The sequence below is a fragment of the Chrysemys picta genome, chromosome 3 (assembly GCF_011386835.1).
Source record: "Chrysemys picta bellii isolate R12L10 chromosome 3, ASM1138683v2, whole genome shotgun sequence".
NCBI classification, from domain to species: Eukaryota; Metazoa; Chordata; order Testudines; family Emydidae; genus Chrysemys; species Chrysemys picta.
The window spans coordinates 208324168-208348409 of NC_088793.1; the positions used below are offsets into that span (position 1 = coordinate 208324168).

The following is a 24242-nucleotide window of genomic DNA, read 5'->3' on the forward strand; positions in this document are numbered from 1 at the left end:
AGCGCCTAGCACATTTGGGCCCTAAACCCTGAGTGGCACTGATGGAAGTGAGAGTAGCGCTATGAAGAGAGAAGCAGACGGTGTTTAAAATGATAGACCATAATATTGCTAGGGGAGCCAAGTGACCTAAACAACAGGGGTAAAATCCTGGCCCCATTGAAGTCAATGGCAGTTTGGGGTCATTCGGGGTCATTCTGGACCCACTTCAGTGGGTCCAGAATTTCACACCTGGCTTGAAATGTTTGATTTCCGGGTATTTTAATAAGTGCGAATTTCTAAGATCTGGTCTTTGAATCCAGAAGTTGCCAGATAACAGTGCATATTGCATTTAGTCCTGGGTGCTTTCCCAGAGAGGCACCCAACAGGAGAGAAGGCGCGTCTTCCTCCCATACTAGTTACATACCACCTGCTGGACCAGAGCCTGGCCTCTACTGCGTGCTCCCTAGACAAGAGGGAAGATGCTCCGGGGGGTAAGGCTGGGAACAGGGAGACCTGTATGTCTGCCACAATTCCCTGTGTGAGGCTGGGCTAGTCAGTTGATCTCTCTGTGCCTCAGTTTCCTCATCTCTAAGATAGGGTTAATATACTAACCGATGTGAGTTCGGAGTGAGCCTTTCTGTTCCGGCAGCTGATGCTGCTCGTTCTCAGAGCAGCAGCGCGAGCTCTAGGTCTCTGCTGGTAAATAGGAAGGGCCCAGCGGCTGAGTCACACAGCAGCATATGTTGCAGGGGAATGTGATGTGTGGGTGGAAATAAACATTAACTGGTGGCCTGGCAGCTTGGGACCAGATTTTCGAGTGCTCAGCTCCCAGATCCGGAGCTGGATTTTCAAAAGGACTCGGCTCCCGGTTAGGCACCTTAATTGATTTTCACAAATGCCAGCGGCACCCGAGTGCTAAGCATTGCCCCTCCGTCTCGGGAGCTAGCGGAATAAAACCAGCCTTGCCTGGGAAGGAGCACGTGGGTCTGACGGTGTAACACAGCTCATTCAAGCTTCGTGACCCTCCTCCTTGGACCCCTTCTCCCAAAGCCTGCAGGTAAAAGGCTGTTTGTTGTAATTGCCAGCCCCACAAACTCATCCTGGGCTGTCAGCGTGACCACTCTTTCCATTGGATTGCGAGGCTCAGGAAATTTGGTGCTTTCATTAAAACCCCAGCTCCTGGAGTCAGGTGGTTCTGAGAGACTCCTAGCTCTCATTTTAAAAAGCAGTAAGTGTCTAATCCTCACGGGAGTGGGGAAAAGCTTGAAAATACGAATTCTGAAGGCTCAAATACCAGAAGACAAATAAAGCAGAAGAGCCCCAAGTGTGTTATTTTTACAACCTCATGATGTGTAAGCCAGGCCTGTGGTTATTGGAGGCTTGACTCATGACGTTTGAGCGCTTGGGGCTGGTCCCCACCCTCTTGCGCCTGTAGCTGTCAGTTACAGCTGGGCCAACTGGGTTCAAAATGCTCCGGTTCTGATCCAGTAGGGGCAACAAGGCAGAATTTATCCTGCAGCATCTTTCATGCTGGGGATGGCAAGAATGCAGCAGAACTCTGAGCCCTGCCTGGGACTTGCAAGCTGAAAGCCGTTGGTCGATCCCAAACCCAGCTTCCCACGTTGCCACTTCTGCAGCGTCACGGTGCAGGGCAGAACAGCACTTTACACATGTCCCTGGCAGAGTCGTTCGACGTAAGCTGTTCCTCTTACTGTATCCTTCCCTGCACTAAAATTGGAGCTCTGCCGTTGGAAATCTCCCGATAGTGAGCTCTCTGGGCGCAGGTATCCTGTCCAGACAACAGGGCCCTGCCCCGTGACTCGGGTTCCTAGGCAGCACTGTCATACAAGCAAATACCAACTCATTACTGCTACATTACACTCAGAAGAGCAGTCACACAGCTCTCAGCCGACAGCACATCTCCGTTACGATGGGTTCCCACGTATAGGCCCCCATCCTGCAAATGCTTCCATGCTAAATTGTGCTACCACATGTAGTGCCGTACACTCTCCGCATTAGAGCTAAGCACGTGTTAAGTCTGTGCAGGATCGGGGCCTGCGTTTGGATGCCCTTTGCATCCCTTGTTTTGTTCCTTTCTGATGTGTAAACGTTGCGGTGTCCCATGTGTGCTGCTTGGCAGGTTTTGAGCCATGCGATGAGCTCTCCTGAGGAATTGGAGTCAGGGCAATTTAGTGCTGACGGGGGAATCTCTGCTCAGGAAGCCTTCAGATTCCACGATTCCCCAGCTGCAACTGAGCTGTTTCTGTGCCTGTCATGGGAACCTTCAGTCTCTCCCCCCTGACCATCTCTTCCTTGCCCACTGCGCCAGGGGAAAGGGAACTCGCATGTTTCCCTGGAGTGTTTCTCGGGAGACTGTCCAAGAAGCACAGGGGGATAGACCATTGCAAAGCCTCCAACCCTGCAAGCACTTACACACATGCTTAACTTTAAGCACAAGCCCAACAGGATTATACTCACGTGCTTAGAGGTAAGCATGTACCTATGGCTTTGCAGGATCAAGGCCTAGATGGGTGTAGTTGTGATTGCAGTTTACCGCATCTGCAATAGCTCACGTGCAGCCCTTACATACTGGTCCTGTGGAATTTAACCAGGACGTTTCAATAAACATCTAATGGGGTTCTGGGGGAATCATGCTTAGAAACAGAGAACAAAAGCCTTTCTGTAGTGGGGTTTTTTACCCATCTATAGCAGAGATATAATTTTATATTGAATTCTGCAGGATGGTTTGGATTTTAATGGCCACTGAGGCACATTTATAACACGTGAATGAATAATTAATAGATGTTTTAAAAAATGGTTAAGCAGTTCTAAAGGTCAACAGGTTGCTTATGATCATCGATAGCACCTTTTACTGATGTGCTAGTTTCAATCTATAACACGTGCTGCTTGGATGCTGTTGCTACAAGAATAAGAATACACTATGTCTATTCATCACTTATTAACCCTTATAAACTATGTATAAACTATTTATAAATGTACGTGCACACACACGAGTTTGGGTTGTTTTCTTGCCCGTTTTGTACCCTGAGGACATCCTGTAGCTAATTGGAAGTGACGTATTCTCCTCTTACAGGTAGTTCTTGCCATGCCTTATGATACCCCCGTGCCAGGATACAAGAACAACACCGTGAACACAATGAGACTGTGGTCTGCCAAAGCACCCAATGACTTCAACCTTCAGGAGTGTAAGTGCTGTCTCTCTGCAGTCTCTGTTCATTGCTTACGTTGGACGCTCGCTGGGGCAGGGAGGGTCTCTGGGGGGGGTGTGTGTGTGTGTGTGTGTGCATGTACAGCACCTGGCAGAGTGGGGCCCCAGATACAATCACACACACTGTAAATGAAACATAACACACAAGGGTATATTTAAATTGGTCCTCCCACTTTGTTAGGGAAGGGCTGGCATCTCTGGCCAAAATAAAAATTGTTCTGAATCTTCAGATGTCAGTTCTATTGGAGGGCAAGTAAATTTGAGCCTTCAGTCCACTTACCTGCAATGCAGGTGTGGAGCAATGAGGCCAGGCTGCCAGGTGTCACACACCCCATGCCACAGTCTGTATTTCCCAGCCCTGCCCGCATGCCTGCAGCTCCACCTGAAGGGGCCAGAAACTGCAGTTCCATCTGTGGCTGCTAGAGGCCACCATTGAGCCTGCCTCAGGTTGCTGGTCTGCTTCTCTCTGGCTTCATGCTGCTGGAGGCTGCTGCGTGAGGAGTGGTGGTGGCAGCGGTGGGGAAGAAAACGAGCTCGGTGCCAGGCTCCCCCTGCCAGACCCTGGGGCCTCAGGAAGTCCTCTTTCCCCTGCTGAGGGACTCTAGCTCTTCTCCTAGACAGCACCTGCCTATCGCAGCACCCACCCACCTGTCCCAGACACCCCACTACTCACCTACCCCAGACATCCCAGCACCCCCTCTCTACACAGCCACCCCCTGACTGCAGCTAGCCCCCATTGTCCCAGATGCCCCAGCATCCATCTACTAAACTTGGACAGCTTCTAGCTACCCCTGTTCCCCTCCCCCACCACCCTAGGACACCCTCCCACCTACCCACCCACCCCTGTTCCTGCCCAGCCTCAGAGCTGCCAAGTTCTGTGCTGCTCCACCAGGCCCCTCCCCACCAGGGCTTGGGGCAGGATCTACTGACCACAAGCCCAAGTCTCTGAGGTTATGCAAAGACTTTATAAATATGTAATTTGACTCTTTCAATAATTTGCATACCGTGTCATGTGGCGCCGCAGAAAACTTGGCAGGTGTATGAAGACTGGGCCGTGCACTGGCATGAAACAGGAGTGATGCCTGGGGAAGCGGGGCCTGGGGATGCCATTTTAACAGCCTGCTCTGAGCAAGTTTTCCTGCTTCCCCCATCTCCCCCGCTGCACCTGGTCATCCAGGGCACCTCAGCGCTGCTCATTGGCCAGTCCTGGATAAAACAGACCACGCAGAGACCTCCCGAAGTAGCCCCACATTTCCCTGGTTCTGTGAGGTCCCAGTTCTGCCACAGACGCCCCCTGTGAGCTCGGTTAAGTGACATGATCTCTCTGTGCCTCAGTTCCTCAGCTCTAAACTCCCACCCTTCGTCTTGTCTGCCGAGTCAGTAGCTCCTCGGGGCCGGGACAGGCACTGTGTTATGTGCAGCGCCTAGCGCCACGGGGCTCTGATCTCAGCTGGAAGGACCTTGGCTCCAGGGTCAGTGGGATCAGGTCCTAGCTCCCTCCCTCCTTCCCTACTGTCAGTTGTATGAAGGACACGTGCCAAGGCATGTGTGTGTTAGGGGGTAAGGTAAACGTGTCGTCCTAACGGCTGTCTGGCCCTGCGTGCTGTCTCTCTCCTCAGTTAATGTGGGTGATTATATCGAGGCTGTGTTGGATCGAAACCTGGCAGAAAACATCTCCCGAGTCCTGTATCCGAATGACAATGTGAGTGACCCCCTTCCCTACATGCCTTTTCGCCCCTTGGGTGGATTGTGCCTCGTGAACATTCACCCAGGGCCGGAGCAGGAGCCAGGGCCATCTAGGGCCTGCCCCAAAGCCCATGGGCGCCGTTCCACTCAGCTCAGAGGCCCCCCAGCAGGTCACACTGCACCTAGGTGGCGATTAGCCACAGCGGGATGCTAGCACGAGCCAAGCTGATGCCGGGCCTTGTGTGTCTAGTTCTTCGAAGGGAAGGAGCTGCGGCTGAAGCAGGAATACTTCGTGGTAGCTGCCACCCTGCAGGACATCATTCGCCGATTCAAGTCTTCCAACTTCGGCTCCCGAGACCCAGTCAGGACATGCTTTGAGACCTTCCCAGACAAGGTGAGCACCTGGCAGAGCCGTGGCAGGTGCTGCCCCCCCAGGCTCTGCCGATGCTGCCTCTCTCCATCACGTCGCTTTCCAAAGCAGGCACTAGGGACCCCATTTCCAAAGATTTAGGTGTTGAAATCCAGCCCCTACGGCTGCTTTCAAAATAGTGAACGTTTCTTGTGAAAAATGTGCCCCTTTGTCATTTGAATTTTTGGAAGCACGTTGGCCAGCTCTGCTAGAGCCATTCCTGGGCGTCCATCCCTTCCCAGAGGCTTTGTGCATGTCAGGTGGTGATGGCCATGGACGCTGAATTAGCTCTGTAACTGCCCTGTGGGATTGCCGGCTCTACAGAGCGTTGGCTGGTATAGCTGTGTCGGCAGAACCTCTAGTGAAGACTTCGAGACCTTGGAGTTCTGCTGGCATAGCCACACCGCCTCCCCGTATGTCAAAAGAAGAGACGTTTCTTTCAGGATAGTTGTGTCTACACCGAGTGTTTTGCTGGCATTGTGATGTCGGCTAGCGGGGGGGAGTTCCCACACTCAGCGCTGATATAGCTGTGCGACAAAGCTGTGTAGTGTAGACCAGGCCTGGGACTGCCCTGGGAGCACAGGAGCACGTCCCCGTGAGTGCGTCTCACCTGGGAATGTCTCCGCTGCAGGTCGCCATTCAGCTGAACGACACTCACCCAGCACTTTCCATCCCGGAACTCATGCGGATCCTGGTGGACGTGGAGAAAATGGAGTGGGAGAAGGTGAGTGTGAGGGGGCAGAGCTGGGCTGGGCCTGTGACCAGACCCTGCCTCGCCCGCTCTTGCAGGAGAGTGGCCTTGGCAAGACCCGGGAGAGCTTCGTTTAACCCTGACTTTAATCCTCTCCCCAGTCGTGCATCCTCCTCTGTGGGGACTTTACTCTCCCGCTCGAGCCTTCCTGGGTTCGCTGCCTCTTGCTTCCTCTCTGCAGCAAAGGGGGAGCTGCCCACAGCGGCCAGGGTCCCTCTTGACCGTGTCTTCCCCAAGAGCTTCTCACCCCGCAGTTTCTCCTGCTGAATTCCTGCTGTCTGATCTCCACCTCTCTTTCTGTTCTGCTGGTACTTCCCCTCTCCCTGCCTCCCATAGAATCATAGAAACTCAGGGTTGGAAGCGACCTCAGGAGGTATCTAGTCCAACCCCCTGCTCAAAGCAGGACCAATTCCCAACTAAATCATCCCAGCCAGGGCTTTGTCCCGCCCACTCTATTTCCACTGCGCTCACTTCTTCCATATCGTCCCCCTCCCTCTCCACAGCTGGGTCCACTTTCTGTCCTGTTTCCCCCCCGCGACACACGCGAGCTCTTTGCTGTAACTGGAGCCCTGGTTACCCTCCTGTTGGGCAGGAAGTGCCCCCTGCCGGCACGCTTTGGCCAGGGGTGATGGGGAGAGATCTCCCGGAGAAGAAGGGGAGGCTGCTCTCACAGGGACTGGAGAGGCCTGGCAGAGCTTCTGGAGGGCCCAGGGCTAATGGGCGTCAGAGTAAATTCATATAGCTATTGATTGAAGCACAGATTTGAACCTGGGGCTCTCACATCCCAGGTCAGGGCCGAGCCATTGGCCTATACTGTGACTCTGGCAGAGCCTAGGGGTATGTCTGCACTGCAGTAAAACGCCCCTGGCTGGCCCGTGGCCGCTGAGCAGGGCTATAGGATTGCAGTGTAGATGCTCGCGTGCTCCAGCCTGAGCCCAGCCTCTGATCAAGGCCCGAGGGGCGCGCACGTGCACCTGAAGCACCGTTTTCCTGTCCCAGGTCAGGATGAAAACTCCAAATCTCGAAAATTCTTGTGAACCATAAATAAATAAATAAATAAATGCAAATTCCGATTGGGGCAACAGAAATGTTTCCTTTTGATTTTGACCTTTTAAATCTTGTTTTTTACCTTTTTTTTTAGTATAAATTAACTGCAAAATTGAAACCGTCATGAACTGAAATACGCTCCTTTCTAGGGTTTGAGACGGATAAAACGGGACCTTTCGACAGCGCCCAAATTTTTGTTTCTTAAAAATGTTTGGGGCCAGGGGATTCATCAGAGCTGACCTCTTCCTGTTAGCAGGGCCGTGAGTCGGCATTTTCTGACGGAAAAACCTGTCGTGGGCCCCACCAAGCCGGTCTGAGCGCTGAAAGGTCGTTACTGTGCGGCGCTGTTAGAGATATCGGCAGAATCTGGTGCTGTCAGTTGTGTGTGTGTGAGAGAGAGAGAAATTCCCTGTCTCTGGGAAGTGCCACCCCTCTGCTCTGAGATGTTGTCACAGTTGACGGTTTAAGGGCAGAAGGAACCAGCCATTGAGTTAGTCAGACGGCCTGTAGCACCACCCGACAACCGAACTCCGAGCAGGCTATCGCAGCCCAAAGCAGATTGGACAATCCTGTGCCCTGGGCAGGGAACAGGAGGGACCCAGGTGACCTGGGGGAAGATTCAGTTAGACCCTGAGGACATGGACCAGCCAGCCCAGCACCTGCGGGGGCTCCTAGTCTGACCCAGTTGTTGAATTTCACCCAGACACCCCAGTAATGATCCCAATGGAGTCAGACTCAAGCGTCTCAGTTGTTTGATGTGAGCCTGTTTGTCCCTCCCCAGGCCTGGGAGGTCACCAAGCGGACCTGCGCCTACACCAACCACACCGTGCTGCCCGAGGCCCTGGAGCGCTGGCCAGTCACCATGTTCGAGAAGCTGCTGCCGCGCCACCTGGAGATCATTTATACCATCAACCAAAGACATCTGGATGTGAGGGGCTCGGGCTCGGACCGGGAGCTGGCCCCGGCTGACAGGGACCTCGTCTCGTCCAGGTCCCCCAGCCCAGGCCTGGCCTGTGGGGCGTGGAACTGCTGCTCTCGGCGTGCGTCCCACGGACGAGTCTTTGCAGCTCAGAATCACTGTCGCTCTGAGCCGCTGCTCCCTGCCAGGCAGTGGCTCTGCCGTCTCTCCCCGTGGCTGCCCCGTACTGTGTGGTTCGGGACGCTGTGCTGGGTTCTCAGTGGATAAATAGCGGTATTTAGCCTCCAGCGCTGCCCGGCTGGTCCCTGTCACCTTCAGGGAGGAGTGGCTGGTAAAGGCCCCCCTGGGTTCTTGGTGCCCCGTCTGCCTTTGAAAATACCCCCTAAAAATGTAAACGTGGGGTGCACCCACCCAGGAGCAGCCCTAGGGGGCGCTATGACCCTGCTTCTGCTCCAAGGCACAGTACCTCCCTGCCCCCCATTGCTCTAGTCACCCCCCCTTTGCTCCTCACTGGCACTGGGGGAGTGGCAGAACAGCAGCTGCACCCCCTGCTCGGGGGGTGTACCCCGAGTAACCCCCCCCAGCAATGTCAGGAGGGCTTTGACTCCCCCAGGCTGGGGGCAGCCCCAGTGACCGTCTAGCCCCTTGTCTGCATTTTAAGGCTGCGCCACTGACGTTTGTGTGTGTGTGTGTGTGTGTCCCGGCAGCACGTGGCCGCCCTCTACCCTGGAGACCTAGACCGTCTGCGCAGGATGTCCGTGATCGAGGAAGGGGACTGCAAGAGGATTAACATGGCCCACCTCTGCGTGATCGGCTCCCACGCCGTCAATGGGGTGGCCAGGATTCACTCCGAAATTGTGAAGAATTCTGTGTGAGTGACTCACCTGCAGAGCGGCCTCCCGTTCAGAGCTGGCTTTGCCAGGGAAAGGCTGTTTTTCCTCACTGTCCAGCCCTGTAAACTTAGCCTGGAAGCTGAGAGTCAAGCTGGGTTCTTTCCTCCTTGCACCAGCAGTAGAGAGACTGCAGGCCATACAAAGCTTTTGGTTACATAAGAACGGCCATACTGGGTCAGACCGAAGGTTGATTGTGTGTTGTGTGAAAAAATACTTTCTTTTGTTTGTTTTAAACCTGCTGCCTATTAATTTCATTTGGTGATCCCTAGCTCTTGTGTTATGAGGAGTAAATAACACTTCCTTATTTACTTTCTCCATACCAGTCATGATTTTATAGACCTCTGTCATATCCCCCTTAGTCGTCTCTTTTCCAAGCTGAAAAGTCAGTCTTTTTAATCTCTCCTTGTACAGAAGCTATTCTATGCCCCTTCTGTACCTTTTCCAATTCCAATATCTCTTTTTTAAGATGGGACGACCACATCTGCACGCAGTATTCAAGGTGTGGGCGTCCCATAGATTTATAGAGAGGCAACATGATATTTTCTGTCTTATCATCGATCCTTTTTCTTAATGATTCCCAACATTCTGTTGACTTTTTTGACTGCCGCTGCACTCATTGAGTGGATATTTTCAGAGATCTCTCCAAGATCTTTCTTGAGTGGGAACAGCTAATTTAGACCCCATCATTTTGTATGTATAGTTGGGATTATGGTTTCCAATGTGCATCACTTTGCATTTATCAACATTGAATTTCATCTGACATTTTGTTGCCATCACCCAGTTTTGAGAAGTCCTTTTGTAGCTCTTCGCAGTCTGCTTTGGACTTAACTATCTTAAGTAGTTTTGTATCATCTGCAAATTTTGCCACCTCACTGTTTACCCATTTTTCCAGATCATTTATGAATATGTTGAATAGGACTGGTCCCAGTACAGACCCCTGAGGGACACCACTATTTACCTCTCTCCATTCTGAAAACTGACCATTTATTCCTGCCCTTTGTTTCCTATCTTTTAACCAGTTACCAATCCATGGGAGAACCTTCCCTCTTGTCCCATGACAGCTTACTTTTCTTAAGAGCCTTTGGTGAGGGACCTTGTCAAAGGCTTTTTGAAAATCTAAGTCCACCCTTGCAAACCCTTCCCCATACTTGCTCCTAAAAAGGAAGGGGGCATGGAGGGGACTGTAGATCAGGGCCTTGTGCAAGAGAGAGAAGCAGACTTTGGGTAGATTCATCGCCTAGGTTTGGAATCGCAGTTTCAGCAGCTAGGGTCACAGGTAATTATCAGATGCATTTAGGGCCTAGTGCAGTTCCAATTGATGTCAACAGAAAGACTTCAGCTGGAGTTGTAAATAGAGTCAGGAGCATCTGAGGTTACAGTTTTATAAAACTCTGGGAATGGACCCGCTCAGTGTCTCCCCTACTGCCCGTGCGTTTCAGATTCAAAGATTTCTATGAGATGGAACCAGAGAAATTCCAGAACAAGACGAACGGCATCACTCCGCGGCGCTGGCTCCTGCTGTGCAACCCAGGGCTCGCAGGTGTCATTGCTGAGGTGAGCCACTCCCACGGGATCTACTTCACCCCTAGTGTTTGTTCACAAAACAGTCTTCAGAGCAGTGTAAACAAATGGGGCCAGATCTTCAGCAGGTGTCAGTCCGCGTAGCTCCAGGCAAGGCTAGAGGGGCAGCTGTCTCACTTCTTGAACATCTGACACACACATGCAATGAGGGCAGAGCTTTAAAATCAGCCATCAGGAGTTACTCAAAGAACTGCTGACCGTTGGCTCCACCTTTCCATGGGCTGAGGAGAGATCAGCGGTTCTCAAACTGGAGGTTTATAATGGTGTTAAATATATAAACAAGTGTTTTTAATTTATAAGGGGGGGTCGCACTCAGAGGCTTGCTATGTGAAGGGGTCACCAGTACAAAAGTTTGAGAACCGCTGGGATAGATTGTCAGAACAGCATCACCTCCCTTGGTGTCATGATATATGGAACGACAGTCTCTCTTAAATGGGGCGTGCACTAAAGGAAATATCTACAGCTACTCACACAAACCGGCTCCGACACAGCTTGAGTTCCAGCTTTGTCGCCTTTGTTTACCAGGACCACGCCTTGCCAGGAACTCCAGACAGCATACTAAGACATCTAGTGGCTGATAATACACTGCAAATACTCTGCCCATCTGGAAGTAATTCCTGGCACATACAGCCTTTCTTTGCTTAGCTGTATGGGAGTGCTGTGGAATTGTGTGATAGACTAAAATGTTTTTGTACCAATCATTTATTCCCAATACATTTAAACTCTAAAACAATGCATAGTAATAACCCAACCACGATAATTGGTGCCCTATTTTTGCCAAGCCCGGCTTTTTTTTTCTTTCCCAGTCAGGACTGAGGCATTTCTAGCAGGGAAGTGACATTATGCAGCACGTGAGACATCCAGCAAAGGACATTCATTTCCGGTTTTATTTCCTTAGAAAATCGGAGAAGATTTTGTAACGGATCTGAGCCAGCTGAAGAAGTTACTGGATTTTGTCGATGACGAGGTGTTTATCCGGGATGTGGCTAAAGTTAAACAGGTAACGTGGACATCAGGGCAACTAGTTCATAGCCTAGTTCTCAGGCTGAAAATTCTGCTGGGGGCAGATGGGTGCAGCTCCATTGACATCAGTGGTGGTTCACCCGGCAGAGAACTGGGCCCACAGAATCTCGAGATGGAAAAGACCCATTAGCCGATCTAGCCCATTCCCCCGACAGTGCAGGATTGTCCCATGTTTGTCCGACTCAGGTTGAAAAGTTGAAATACCAAAACTCATTCCAGAATGAGAAGTTCTGAAAACTATTGATTGGGAAACTTTGAAATACTTTGATTCAGGGCAGCCCCGCGTTAGCCTGTGCCTGCCTGTGCTGCTTCATTGCCTCGCGGGAGGTGTCGTTTGGGTACCTCACGCCCATTCATCCTATGGGCCGGGCTCCATGGCCACTACATCTCCCATGATGCATGGTGTTCGTGGTACTCCCATGATGCAATGTGGCAGCTCAGTCAGAACGGACATCTTGGTGCATCATGGGAGATGTAATCGGGCCAGGAGCCTAATCCATAGGGGGAAGTGGGCTTTGATGACCTGGAACTACAGATCCCTTGGGGCACCGCGGTGGCTCGGGCGGACACAGATTAATGCGGAGCCAGCGGGAAACGTTTTAATTTGATTTTCCAAATGGAAAATCAGGACATTTTGGCACAATCAACATTCTCTAACGTTCTTCCCATCGATGGAAGATTCCTGACCGGCTCTAACATCAGAAACCCGACAGACCAGGTTTTGCTGCAGCAGCAAAGAGATTCGTGCTGGAGGCAACAGGCTGCTTTGGTTTGTCCCCATTTCTAGATGTCTGGCCGTGCCCCATTGGGAGTGAAATGCTCCTCCCCATTTCTATCTTCTTACCCCCCTCCCCTCCCCTCCTCTCATTTTCTTCTTCCCTTATCCCGATTCCATAGTTCCATTCTTGCCTCCTCCTACCCCTGCTCATCTGGTCTTCCCCTCTTCCTCCTTCTCATACTGTCTTTGCTGCTTCCCTCTTTTCTGCTCCCCTCTATGCCCTTTCCTTCCTCCTGCTTTCCTCTTGGCTTCTCTCTGCCTTGGTCAAGTTACATCTTCCATCTGGCCCCACCTTTCTACAGCTGGCTGGGCAGGAACTTGGGAATTGCCAGACTGGAGCAGACCATCTCGCTCACCCCATCCTGTGTTTGACAGTGGCCAGGCCCAGCTTCTCCAGAGGAAGGTGCAAGAAAGCCCGGCAGTTATGGGGTAATGTGCCCCCAGGGAAAGTTTCCTCCTGACCCCCCGTCAGCTGGGTGTTGGTTTGTGCCCTGGAGCATGAAGGTTTATAGACCTTCCAAAAGTCTTGGTTTTTTTACCCTTACTCGTGTGACTCTTGTTATCTGTATAAATGATCCCTTTTTAATACTGCAAAGCTCAGGGCCTCCATGATACCTTGTGGCAGTGAATTCCACAAGCTAACTGTACACTGTGCGAAGAGGTATTTCCAATGATCTGTTTGAAATTTGGGCTCTTTCAATTTCAGTGACTGTCCCCTGGTTCTTGCACTGTCTGAGCAGTCCCCAGTCTACCTCGCTGCTCAGTCCTTGCTTCAGGCAGCCCTCTGCCCATCCCAGAGGTTCCCTGGAGTGTTGTCTCAAGCTGTGAGGAAGAGGGATTTCCTCGTGCATTTCCAGACAGGTGCACACCGCGTACATTTGCACCCTTGTCAAGCAATCTGTGGCATTGGCTTTGGCTGCAGGTGTCTGGTGTGCGGATACAAGACACCTGTCCTACGAACCCCCGGGCGGGTGAGAGATCACCACTCACTCCCCAACCCACGGCGCTGAGCACTCGTGACTGGAGCTGGTCAGGAATTGTTCAACAGAATGTTTATCAGAAAATGGCGATTCAGGAAAACCAAAACTCTTCCTGGAAATGTGTCGGTTTCAATGGAACTTTTGTTGGGAAGGCTCCGCAGGTCCAGGAAGTAATTGTGGGAGAGAGAGAGAGAGAGAGAAACCCATCCCAGCGTTGCCAGCAGCTTGGTGGTGAGGCTCTCACATGGGAAAACCCAGGTTCGAGGCCCTGCTGTGAATCAGGCAGAGCAGGGACTTGGTAAATGTTCACTGGGCAGAGAGAGAATCTGCCAGAGGAACTCTTGTTTTCCAGCCGACTGCACCATGACAGACGAGCTGTCAGACGGGTACTCAGCTGTCTCCCCGCTTTCCTTCCCAGGAGAACAAGCTCAAGTTCTCGGCCTACTTGGAGGAGACGTACAAGGTGAAAATCAACCCGTCCTCCATGTTCGACGTGCACGTGAAGCGGATTCACGAGTACAAGAGACAACTCCTCAACTGTCTGCACATCATCACCCTCTACAACCGTGAGCCGCGCTCTCGCTCCCACCTCGCCGCGCTCTCGCTCCCACCTCGCCGCACTCTCACTCCCACCTCGCCGCGCGGCTGCCTGGCTCACTGGGTCTCGGGGGCCCTCTGGGTGCAGGACGGAGGGCTGTGCCCCGAGGCGCCAGTCCAACGGCGAGGGGGGGAGACTGGGTTTGTCTCGCAAAGTTCTGCCCCTCTGGCCTTGTTGGTCTTTTCCCAAGCAACATTTGGTTCCTAAATATGTATTATCAGTGCAAATGGTTTTCCTAACTTCCAAAGACACACATTACTGTTGGTTAACGTGGGCTGTATAACCCCATGGTCATGTTGTGCCCCAGAAATACCAGAGCCCAATTTCTGCTCTGGGAGCAGATGGTCAATGTCAATTCTTGTGTCTTCCTGGAAATGCTGATGGTGCTCTGAGGTGGTCACGACTGGAAGGTTTAGCACAGAAGCAGATGCAGATCTGGTGTCTATAGTTTTGTTTACTTAGAGTATAAACTCCTTAAGGCAGTGACCACATGTTACGTATTTGTACAGCACCTGGCACAACAGGATCCTGTTCATGACTGGTGCCTCCAGCCGCTACTGCAGCCAAAGAACATCTTTGTTACTCTGCACCGTCACCCCTGAATGACTCTAATTTTATCCTCTTCATCTTTCAGGCATGAGAAAAGACCCATCCAAGTCCTTTGTGCCAAGGACGGTGATGATTGGAGGAAAGGTGAGACGTTTCATTAACTCTTCCTTTGGAGCAGTTTAATAAGCTGAATTGGGTGCATGTCTCTGCCTTCTGCTGGAGGGAGACATATATTGCTGGCCGTCTGGCTTCCGGTCTGTAAAGACAGGCTCCGCCCCCCGTTCTTAGCGCTGTACAGACGCCGAGGGAGAGCATGGAGGGGAAGGCAGAGGCCTGGCAGAGGGAGCCAGTGGGGAAGGGATTGGCCTGGGGACGAAGAATCACAACCTGTGGCTGCCGTTGGGGATCTTTGCAGGACTCCAGTGGGCTTTGGAGGTTCACTCCACCGTGGCCGTGGCTGTGGCCGTGGCCGTATCCTCTTGCTGCCGTCCAGTGCTCTCCGTGTCCCAGCACTGGCGCCAGAGCAGCTGCTTGGTTTGAAAGAGTCTTTCTGCTGTCTCTGCTCAGCCCTGCTCCTGGAGACTGCTGCTGGTCAGTAGTTGTCTTCTCTCCGGGAGCGATCACAGCTCGTCTGCAGCGGCCGCTCGTGGGGCCTGCTGCTCTCAGAATACACAGCCCTTGGCATATCGTTTTTAAACCCACATGCAAGCGTTGAGCCCCGTGTAAGCCTGCAGGCTTGAATGAATCTTGAATGAAAGTGAGAATTTTCACTGCCCTGCCCCTATGAACAGCGTAAGACTTGGGCTCCCAAACTCTATTGGTCTTGCACCACCTTGTCGAAAAACTGTTTGAAGAGAACGGATCAAGCTCACGTCTCATGTGCACCGGCCATTCCAGGAACCCCGGCCTAGGCTACTCCCCTTGATAACATCCGTTTTGATTGGAATCACCAGAGGTGCTGGAACGAGGGGGCTGGGGGCGGCCGCATTCCCTGGCTTGAAGCGGTGTCCATCATATCCAGGGTTTGGTTCAATGGCTCTCAGCCCCCCCACTACACACATTGTTCCAGCACTCCGGGAGTTTCTCCTTTTCGCCTTACCGTGCATTTCTTTCTTTAACTTTTTCTGTGTCTCCACCCCCCTCTGCAGGCAGCTCCCGGCTACTACATGGCCAAAATGATTATCAAACTGATCACGTCCATCGGGGACGTCATCAATAACGATCCCTATATAGGAGATCGACTCAAAGTCATCTTCTTGGAGAACTACAGGGTGTCCTTTGCTGAGAAAGGTAAGACAGCAAAGGGGGTGGACTGCGTGGATGCTGTGAGTTGGCAGTGACTGTGCAGTTGGTGAGGAAACCATGAGCCGCTTTCCCTATGGGCAGTGCTGGGATTCAGGGGCAGGCTGAGAAATATGGGTAAGGGAACAAGCACAAGCAAGGGGAATGCGGGAGCAGACGGGGGGGTGGGGAGGATCTGGCCAGAGCAGGGCACAGGGTTGTGGGGCTCCATTTAAACCTCCCCTTGGCGCTTTTCCCAGCATTCCCTGCGCCGGGATTTCAAAGCGTGGGGGCTCCAGCCGTAAGTACCAGAGAAGCTGTACCGGCAGAACAGACCTCGCCACGAGAGTGCAGCCCGTGTAGCCCTTTGCTGGGTCTGTTCGTGTTATCACGAGGTGGGAGGCGTGAGATCCAGCTGAGAGCAGCCCCGAGGGCGATATTTGTGTGCGCCCCATCCTGGCCGAACCGGAGACATGTCCCCGAGACCTTGTGCGTTCAAACAGGCATGGAGCTCTGGATGTGCGTTGTCATGGAAAGTCGCCCAGTGGTCCAGGAAGGCTGACCTGGAAGGTGTTTGAATGTCGGGTCGGGCAGCCCTGAACCAGGAGCATGCGCCCATGTGTAGCGCTGCTCTGGCGTCTCCTGTTCTGACGCAGTCCTCGGGTGCCCAGCCCTGGATTCACCAGCCACCACCAGCCGCGTCACTTTCCAGCTGCACTTTTCCCCAGGCTCCTGTGGGAAGGACCAGGCTGGGTCCTGGTTTCCTGCTTGTCAGAGCTGCTTGCTCCTGGGAGGGGTTGTCAGTGGCGCTCTGGCCGGGGGCAGACGCGTCCCTGTGGGGCAGCGCTCCTGGCTGGTGATAGCAGCTCCTGGGAGCGGGGTGAGGATGGGGGCGTGTGTGCTGAGTGACTGGGAGAGCCTGGCTGCGCCTGGGGAGCTCTGGGTCTGGGCTGCAGAGGCGACTTTGTGGCCCCCTCCCTCAAGTCCTGGCCGGCTCTGCGCCTAGCTGGTGCCCTGCGTTCTGTCTGCCCCTGGGGCCAGTAGGAGCCGCAGTGCTGGCCCAGACAGCCACACCGCCCCCCCGCCCCCGGCTGGCCCCTGTAAGAGCTGGGACAAGGGGTAAAGAACAGCAGCGTGTTAACTGCCTCCTTCTCCCTCCCCCGCCCCCCTCCCCCACAGTGATTCCCGCGGCCGATCTGTCCCAGCAGATCTCCACGGCCGGCACCGAGGCCTCAGGCACGGGGAACATGAAGTTCATGCTGAACGGCGCCCTCACCATCGGGACCATGGACGGGGCCAACGTGGAGATGGCGGAGGAAGCCGGCGAGGAGAATCTGTTCATCTTTGGCATGCGGGTGGAGGACGTGGAGGCGCTGGACAAGCGAGGGTTTGTAGAACAGCATCGCAGGAGACCCAGGCTGCCCCCTGCCAGAGTGTCCTTAGCGCATACCCCATCACCCCGTGCGTTACAGGGCGAGCGTCCGTGGGCCAGAGCGGGAGCTGGGGGAAGGACATGAGCTGTTGTGTGGAAAGGGGAGAGGGCGAGGTAGGTGCAACCGCGTGCAGGAAGGAGACAGGGCCTGGGTCCGAGTCAGCGTTCAGGAGTGGAGCAGGAGTGGCTGCCAGTAACAGGTCGCTCTGGCTGGATTCAGAGCCAGGGACTCATGGAGCGTCGCTCATGCCCCCGTGTGGCATTCTGGCCCTGGCAGGGGGTGGGAGGGGCACTGGGGCCTGGTCCCGGGCATTGTCCATCATGCATCTGCTGCGTTGCGTAGCCAGGCCAAGGAGCAACTAGCAGAGGTTGCCGGATGAGACTTGCCCCACCCCTGCGTAGCGCTGGGAAAACGAGCCCCAGTCCCGACCGCTCCTGGGAAGCAGCGGTGGCCACTGGGGTACGTGGCTGCAGCAGATCTGGGCTGTAGCACCAGTTTTCACTTCTGATGTGTTAAAAAAAATCAAACCAACCCCACACGCAGTCCCCTTGTGCCGCGGAGTCCAGCAGGTCCGGGCCAGCAGAGAGGCCGGGTCTGCTTAAGTAGCTCTTAAACTCCCACCCTTGCCGGCGGGAGGAAGCGTGAACAGAGACAGGTCCCCAGCTGCCCCAGCCCAACGTGAGGCTACGCCCCGCACGGAGCCGGCTACAGCGTGCACCTCTCTCCTGTGCAGGTACAATGCTAGGGAATACTATGAGCGCATTCCAGAGCTGAGACAAGCCATCGACCAGCTCAGCAGCGGCTTCTTCTCGCCTAAAGACCCTGGCTGCTTCCGGGATGTCGTCAATATGTTGATGAACCACGACAGGTGAGAGCCAGTGAACTTGGTCCTTGGTTCCAAGCCGGTGTGGAAGCCCCTGGGATCCTGGGTGCTCCTCACGATGGCCCTCGTCCATTGATGCCTATGGGCTCAATGGCCTTTGGATGAGGCCGGAAATACAGCACTCCGGACCCTCTGGTGCAATATTCCCCATCCAACTCCAGCCTGGGGAGACGTAGTTGGGTGGCCATGGAAGCTGGAGTCCAGATAAGGACGTGGGACCAGGTCCAACCTGCCCTTCGTGAAAGCCCCGGTCCCCTTCCCAGGATGGCCCCACTCACGGTGCCGAGTGGGCTGGACTTCACGCTGCTGCGGAGCGATGCCCCCACGCTCTGGCCTTTGAATCCCAGCCCAGGGCAGCGGCTGGCCCTTGTACCCAGCACTAGTGTGCAGCAGGCATGGCCAGCGTAACGCCCGGCCCAGTGCACGTCGGTTTCACCCACTGGTTCCCTTCTCCTCTCGCTAAGGGCCTGTCCTGGGCGGGGCCTCGCTCACCCGCACCCCAGCTCCCCAGCTCCCTACGCCCCAATGGCTTCGGGGCAGAACGAACCGCCACTGTGAGGCTGGAGAGCAACGTGGACGCCAGGCGAAGGAATCCCCCAGCCGGGGCCTTCCCGGCCCTTGTAACCCTGGTGCTGCAGCCCAGGCTGCTTCCCACGTTGGGCCAGGGCCCCACCCTCCCGTGCCTGGGTTACTGCTGCACGGCGGAGGGTAAAACACCGTGAATCTCAAGCCACAGTTTCCTTCCCCTCCTTGCAGCAGGGCTGGCTTTGCAGGGAGAGGGCTGGTTCCTCCCACCCTGGAAGAGAGCAGGGGGCAGCCCTGGATTCCTAGTGATTCTCTAAAGGCAAAAGCCACTGATGCGGAGGATCTCTGCCGCCCGGCCCGGCCTTACCGCCCCTGCACCCGTGGCACAGCCTGTGGCTTCTCTGAGCGGTGCTGCCCTTGGAGTCCCTCCCAGCGTGCAGGAACTCACTCCATGGGCCCTACTGGACCTGCAGCCATCTACCCCGCTTCCCCACCCACGGACCTGGGGCTTCTGCAGGGGAGTGGGGAGCGCCGGTACCAGGCGATCGTCTCTGGCCTAACGCCAGGGATTCATCTCCCTGCCGCTCCCAGAACGCACAGGGGAAACGAGAGCCAAGAAACAGGCCATGGACTGGTTTATGAGCAGACAGCACCAGTTTCCTTCAGTCTGTGATAGCCGCGTAGACTCCTTCAGCAGCTCAGGGCTGCGTCGTCTTCCTGCGTCGGCCCCTAACGCTGGAGAAACCCAGCGGCACGTTTCCTGCTTGAAACCTCCGGCAGCACGAATTGTTCACCCTGATCCTTTGCGCTGATCTGAGTTCAGCATCTCACTCTCCTCTGCTCTGGTTTCAGATTTAAAGTGTTTGCTGACTACCAGGCCTACATGGAGTGTCAGGGCCGCGTTGACCAGTTGTACAGGGTAAGATAACCCCGCGGTGCAGCCAACGGGCGGATGGTCAGCAACATTGACAGTAAACGTGAGGCCTTGTCTCCACTCCTGGGTTTGCTGGCGAAGCTAAACCAGTGTAGCCCTGCTGGCAAACCCGCCTAGTACAGAGACAGCCTGTTCAGCCAGCCCACCAATATAACTACATCCGCACTAGGACTTTGCTGTCTTAGAAATGTCACCAAAACTTGTTGTACATAAGAACGGCCACACTGGGTCAGACCAAAGGTCCATCCAGCCCAGTATCCTGTCAGCCGACAGTGGCCAATGCCAGGTGCCCCAGAGGGAATGAACAGAACAGGGAATCATTGAGTGATCCATCCCATCGCCCATTCCCAGCTTCTGACAAAAAGTACCGGTAAAAGTTTCTAGTGCAGAGCTGTCCTCAACCACCGTCCTGCTCCAGGTGAAGTGGTGGAGACCCCATCCCTTGGATATTAAAAGTATGTCGGCCAGAAGGCTAGTAAAAGTACGCGAGAACAGACCTGCACTGGCCGGGCGCTGGATTAGATGACCTGTCAGGCTTTTCCAGCTCTCGGTTCTGTTGCATAAGGAATCCTGCTGCAGCAGCAATAGGTGTGGTTGTGTTTTCCCAAAGCAGAGTTAACAGGAGCTGCCTGCCCCATGCTCTGACCCAGTCCATGCTAGCGAGGAGGGTAGTCTGTACAGGGCTGTTATTCCAACAGGGAGCATAGAGTGACTGGGAGGGGACGGCCCAGAAGCAGCTCGCGCCTCTGTTGTAAGTCACACTCCGGAAGCTGTGACCCAGGAGGTTTCATGTTGCCTTTTCATCTTTGTTACAGAAGCCAAGAGAGTGGACTAAGAAGGTCATCAAGAACATTGCTTCCTCGGGGAAGTTTTCTAGTGACAGGACGATCACCGAGTATGCCAGAGAAATCTGGGGTGTGGAGCCATCAGCTGTGAAGATCCCCCCACCTAACATCCCCAGGGAATAAGCTGGGCACTAAATGTGTGTCTGGTTGATCCAGGCTTAAGGTGCTTCTGGTTTCCAGCTAGGTTTGCACAGATGAACTTACACTAGTTGAGGGTCTGGAATCTATGAAATAGGGCATTCGCCAGGGAGAAGAGGGTGCTTTTAATAAGAGCAGCGTGGGAGATGTTGGCCAAAGCCTTGTGTGTGAAAACAAGTAAAACAAAAAGAGCAGCAGGAAACCGGGTTAGAACTAAGGCTATTCTGTGTGTTACTCATTTAACTAACTTGCATGTCCTGTACTGTGTTGAGTGAGCTAATGGCTGCATAGGCTTCCTGAAGCTACATCCCATGCTAGGCCACGCACTTAGTGAAATTCTTGTTTTCCCCTTCTGTAGAAAGGCTGCGCTAGTCTCCGTAGAGGGGGTGATCTGCCAGCGTGGTCTGAGCCTACCCACACCTCCCACCCTGCCAGTCACTGCTAGGGGCCTCCCCTGGGTTCTTACACCTTCCAGCCATGGTCAGAGCTGAGACACAGGTTAGGTGAAGCAGGAGTGGAGCCAAAACACCTCATTTTCCCTATTAACGTTTTATGGCTAAAGGTAAATGACCCCACCCTCGCGAGGTGGCTAGTTTTGCTGCATTGGTTGAAATAGGATTAAACTGCACTAGCCAGCCGGCCTGTTTTAATGATCACAAAATGAGATTTATTTATTTTTAAACTGCCAAGTAGAAAACGTGCAGAAGGAGCTCAGCCGGGGGCTTTTGGTGCACACCTGAGCCCTAACCTTATGGTTGCGTCTGTACCTAGCAGTCCCGGGTGAGCTGGAGGACGGGGTGTGTGAGATTCATGCTGAAAAGGGGCAGCTAATGGACTTCAACCAAGATTGAAACCAGCCTCTTTCCTTACCAGGTGGGGCCAGGGATTTTGGGAGTTCGCTGTAAAGACCGCACCTAATTTGAATTAAAAAGCAGCTTGCAGACAGCAATTCAATATGGAGGCACCTCCTGGAGTGGTTATAGGTCCCTGTCTAAGGCACCATCTTGCTCCAAGTTGTGTTTATAGAGCTGCTATGAAGGCATGAGAGAGTGTTTTAGCCTTCACCTAGCATGGGCAAAAGCAAAAGCGCTGTACCCGCTGAGCAGGGCGATGTACAGGACACTGCAAACCTGCAGAAACACTTCCTAAAGAATTTTGGTTTAGTGAGGTCAAGCCCCCTGCAGCCGCCAGTGTGCAGCTGGGCCTGGCTTGCGCTTTGTAACGCAGACAAGGCCCATGCTCTGAAGAAATACTTGTAAGCACCAGCCTGTAAACGCTGTGCTTGTGTGAGAGCAGGGGGCTGGATGGCTGCTGAGGGGGGTGGGCCATGAGCATGGCCTTGTACACAGGGGGAAGAGGAGCCTGTCAGCTTAGCACTCTTTCCCCCCCCCCCCAAGCCAGCCTGAACCCAACACCCCTGTTTTTATTGTTGGTACAGTTTTGTTGGCCCTGCAGTCAGGGACAAAGACTTACTGTCACTTTCCCTCTGGCAAAGGGTCCTGCATTTACTGTGCTAGCCCAGGGCCCTCACTGGCCACACTGACCCATTCCTGCACAGAACTGCTCCATCCCCTTTTCTACCCCAGTCAGGCTAAGCTGTCTGTGTGACCTAGCCCCAGAAAGAGCCACTGCCTACCCTGTGGTATTGGCTACTGACCAGACCACCGCCATCAAGGAAAAAGGCCCAAAGCTAGACTATCAGCTAGCAGGCAAGTCACTGCCCCCCAAGCCCTTCAGTCTGCTCACAGAGCTACAAGGCAGGGCCAGGACCATGTAGCCCACAGCAGCCTGGCAGCCAACAACCCCCTGCTACAGGGACCGTGACATCCCCAGTGTCTGAGAGGGGAAAAGGCCTGGAAAGGTACAGAGAGGATCTATAGCAAGGGGCCTCCACAGCCCAGGGCAGGACCCTGGAAGGGCCTGAGAATTAACATCCCAGGGCCCCAGAGAGCCTACCAGCCACAGCTGGGCTCAGTCACTGCCCCTATGGTGCTGGAACTTGAAGCTCCTAGTGTTGGAAGAGCCAGCTTCCGGCATGGTCTCCCTCGGCCCAGCTCCCACAGAGCAAGCCCGTCAACACCGAGCGGTCTGATACAATGATTGCATTGTCCTCACCCAGCCTCCCACCTGTGCATTTTCTTAGTCCTAAGAGTGGAGTCAGGAAAAGCACAGACAGTAGGAGCCTAAATACAAGTGAGGATCTGGGCCCAGGAGCCAACAGCCAAATACAGAATTGCTGGGAAATATCATTGGCCACAGCACACTTGAAATTAAGGCATTGTGTCCTGGCTCACCCGCCTCTGCTGTGTACATTGGTGTGTTAACTTACATCATGTCTTTACGCCCATGAGCAACGAAAGGGACTAAGCCTGTCACGTCTCAGCTGGGAAGCAGATACACCTCCTGTGTACAGAAAAGGTGTGCATTGAAATCAAGTACAGCCCTGTTATTTCAATGATCAGAAAGACCAACTCTTAAGTCCACTTAATGATTTTTAACTGTAGTGTTGGTGCAGCCGTGTTAGACCTAGGATTGTGGAGAGACATGGTGGGTGAGGTAACAGCTTTTAATAGATCAACTTCTGGGGTGAGAGACATGCGCTTTTGAGCTACACGGGCTGGAGAAGACCAGAAGAGCTCTGTATAGCGTTATCTCACTCACCTTGTGTCGCTAGAATTTTTAAACGCTGTCAAATTTCTTGAATATATAACACTACTTCTGCTAAAGAATGTACTGTACTTCATCTGCACGCAGCTGCTGATCTATGGCCATTGTGTGTTGTGTTGAGCTAGTCCAGGAGGAATACTTGCTGGATTGTCACTGTGTTACTGACATTTCATAGTCTGTGTTCCAGGAACGGGGCTCTTTGAACTGTAACAATAGAACAGAGCTGCTATCTCGGCAATCAACTCGTACTGAGCAGGAAAGTGGAAGGTTTTGAACTTCAAGCATCCCAGTTGCTTCTGTATCTGCCTCTAATGGGACATGGAAATAGATTTAGTGCATTGTTTCAACATGTTGGCATGAAGTATGGATATTAATCTGTGTAGTGAATCCGTGTTCCTCACCTGTGCATTGGAAACTGATTAAAACAATCAGAATGCCCTGCTGGTTTGTGTTCAAATCCTTGGTCTCTAGTACTTATAGTCTCACAAGAATATAAATCTCAGAAATTGACTAGGCTCCGCAAGTTAAGTCACCCATGATGCTGCTTTCCCTCCCCCCACCCCTTTAGCATGGCACCCTGCAGAAGTCATTTCTGGCTATACTCCACATCTCCGGTATGCCAATGACCTGGTCTAACAAGCTCTGGTGCTAACATCTACTAGTGACAAGCTCAGCAACCCCCAGCAGGCTGGGAATTCAGCAGCCATGCCACTCCTGCAGCAAAGCACCTGTGAGGCAGGGCGGAGGGGCAATATGGAAAACAGCTCAGCATGGGTGACGGCCTCCTTCCCACTGCGTTCTTAGGGTATGAAGAATAATGTGCTATAGAAATAGGCAAGAAACATGATAGAAGCTGCTAAAGCCGAAAGTCACTCAGGAGACCGAAGATCCAGATCCACCCAAAGGAGTAGGTGTGGTCACAGTGGGTCCCAGGGAGGGGTGGAGAACAGAGCCCCACCAGGCCCAAAGGTTCACACCCCCAACCGGGCAGCCAATGCCAAGAGTTCTCACCCCTTCACCAACACAGGCCCCCTCAGTGCTTACTTTGGTCCCGTCAGCCTTCATGTCTATGCTGTCAGCTTTGGCCAAAGACTGCTGGCTGGATGAGCTGCCA

At 53.5% G+C, this 24242-nt stretch overlaps 1 protein-coding gene across 6 annotated transcripts in view; it reads left to right on the forward strand.

The window, feature by feature from the left end:
* The window catches only part of PYGB (glycogen phosphorylase B), a 40840-nt gene extending 17274 nt beyond the window's left edge, over window positions 1-23566 (forward strand). For 4 of the 6 annotated variants that reach the window (XM_065590853.1, XM_065590856.1, XM_065590857.1 and 1 more), the window contains exons 6-20: window positions 3074-3185; window positions 4828-4910; window positions 5145-5288; window positions 5935-6027; window positions 7883-8029; window positions 8728-8891; window positions 10353-10467; window positions 11393-11494; window positions 13694-13841; window positions 14508-14566; window positions 15571-15712; window positions 16883-17090; window positions 17870-18004; window positions 19397-19463; window positions 20294-23566. In XM_065590853.1, coding sequence (XP_065446925.1) covers window positions 3074-3185; window positions 4828-4910; window positions 5145-5288; window positions 5935-6027; window positions 7883-8029; window positions 8728-8891; window positions 10353-10467; window positions 11393-11494; window positions 13694-13841; window positions 14508-14566; window positions 15571-15712; window positions 16883-17090; window positions 17870-18004; window positions 19397-19463; window positions 20294-20446 — 1872 coding nt within the window. In that variant the 3' untranslated portion in view covers window positions 20447-23566. The remainder of the gene's footprint in view (window positions 1-3073; window positions 3186-4827; window positions 4911-5144; window positions 5289-5934; window positions 6028-7882; window positions 8030-8727; window positions 8892-10352; window positions 10468-11392; window positions 11495-13693; window positions 13842-14507; window positions 14567-15570; window positions 15713-16882; window positions 17091-17869; window positions 18005-19396; window positions 19464-20293) is intronic. The other 2 variants (XM_065590854.1, XM_065590859.1) reach the window with 1 other exon arrangement.
* Window positions 23567-24242: the final 676 nt, after the last annotated feature.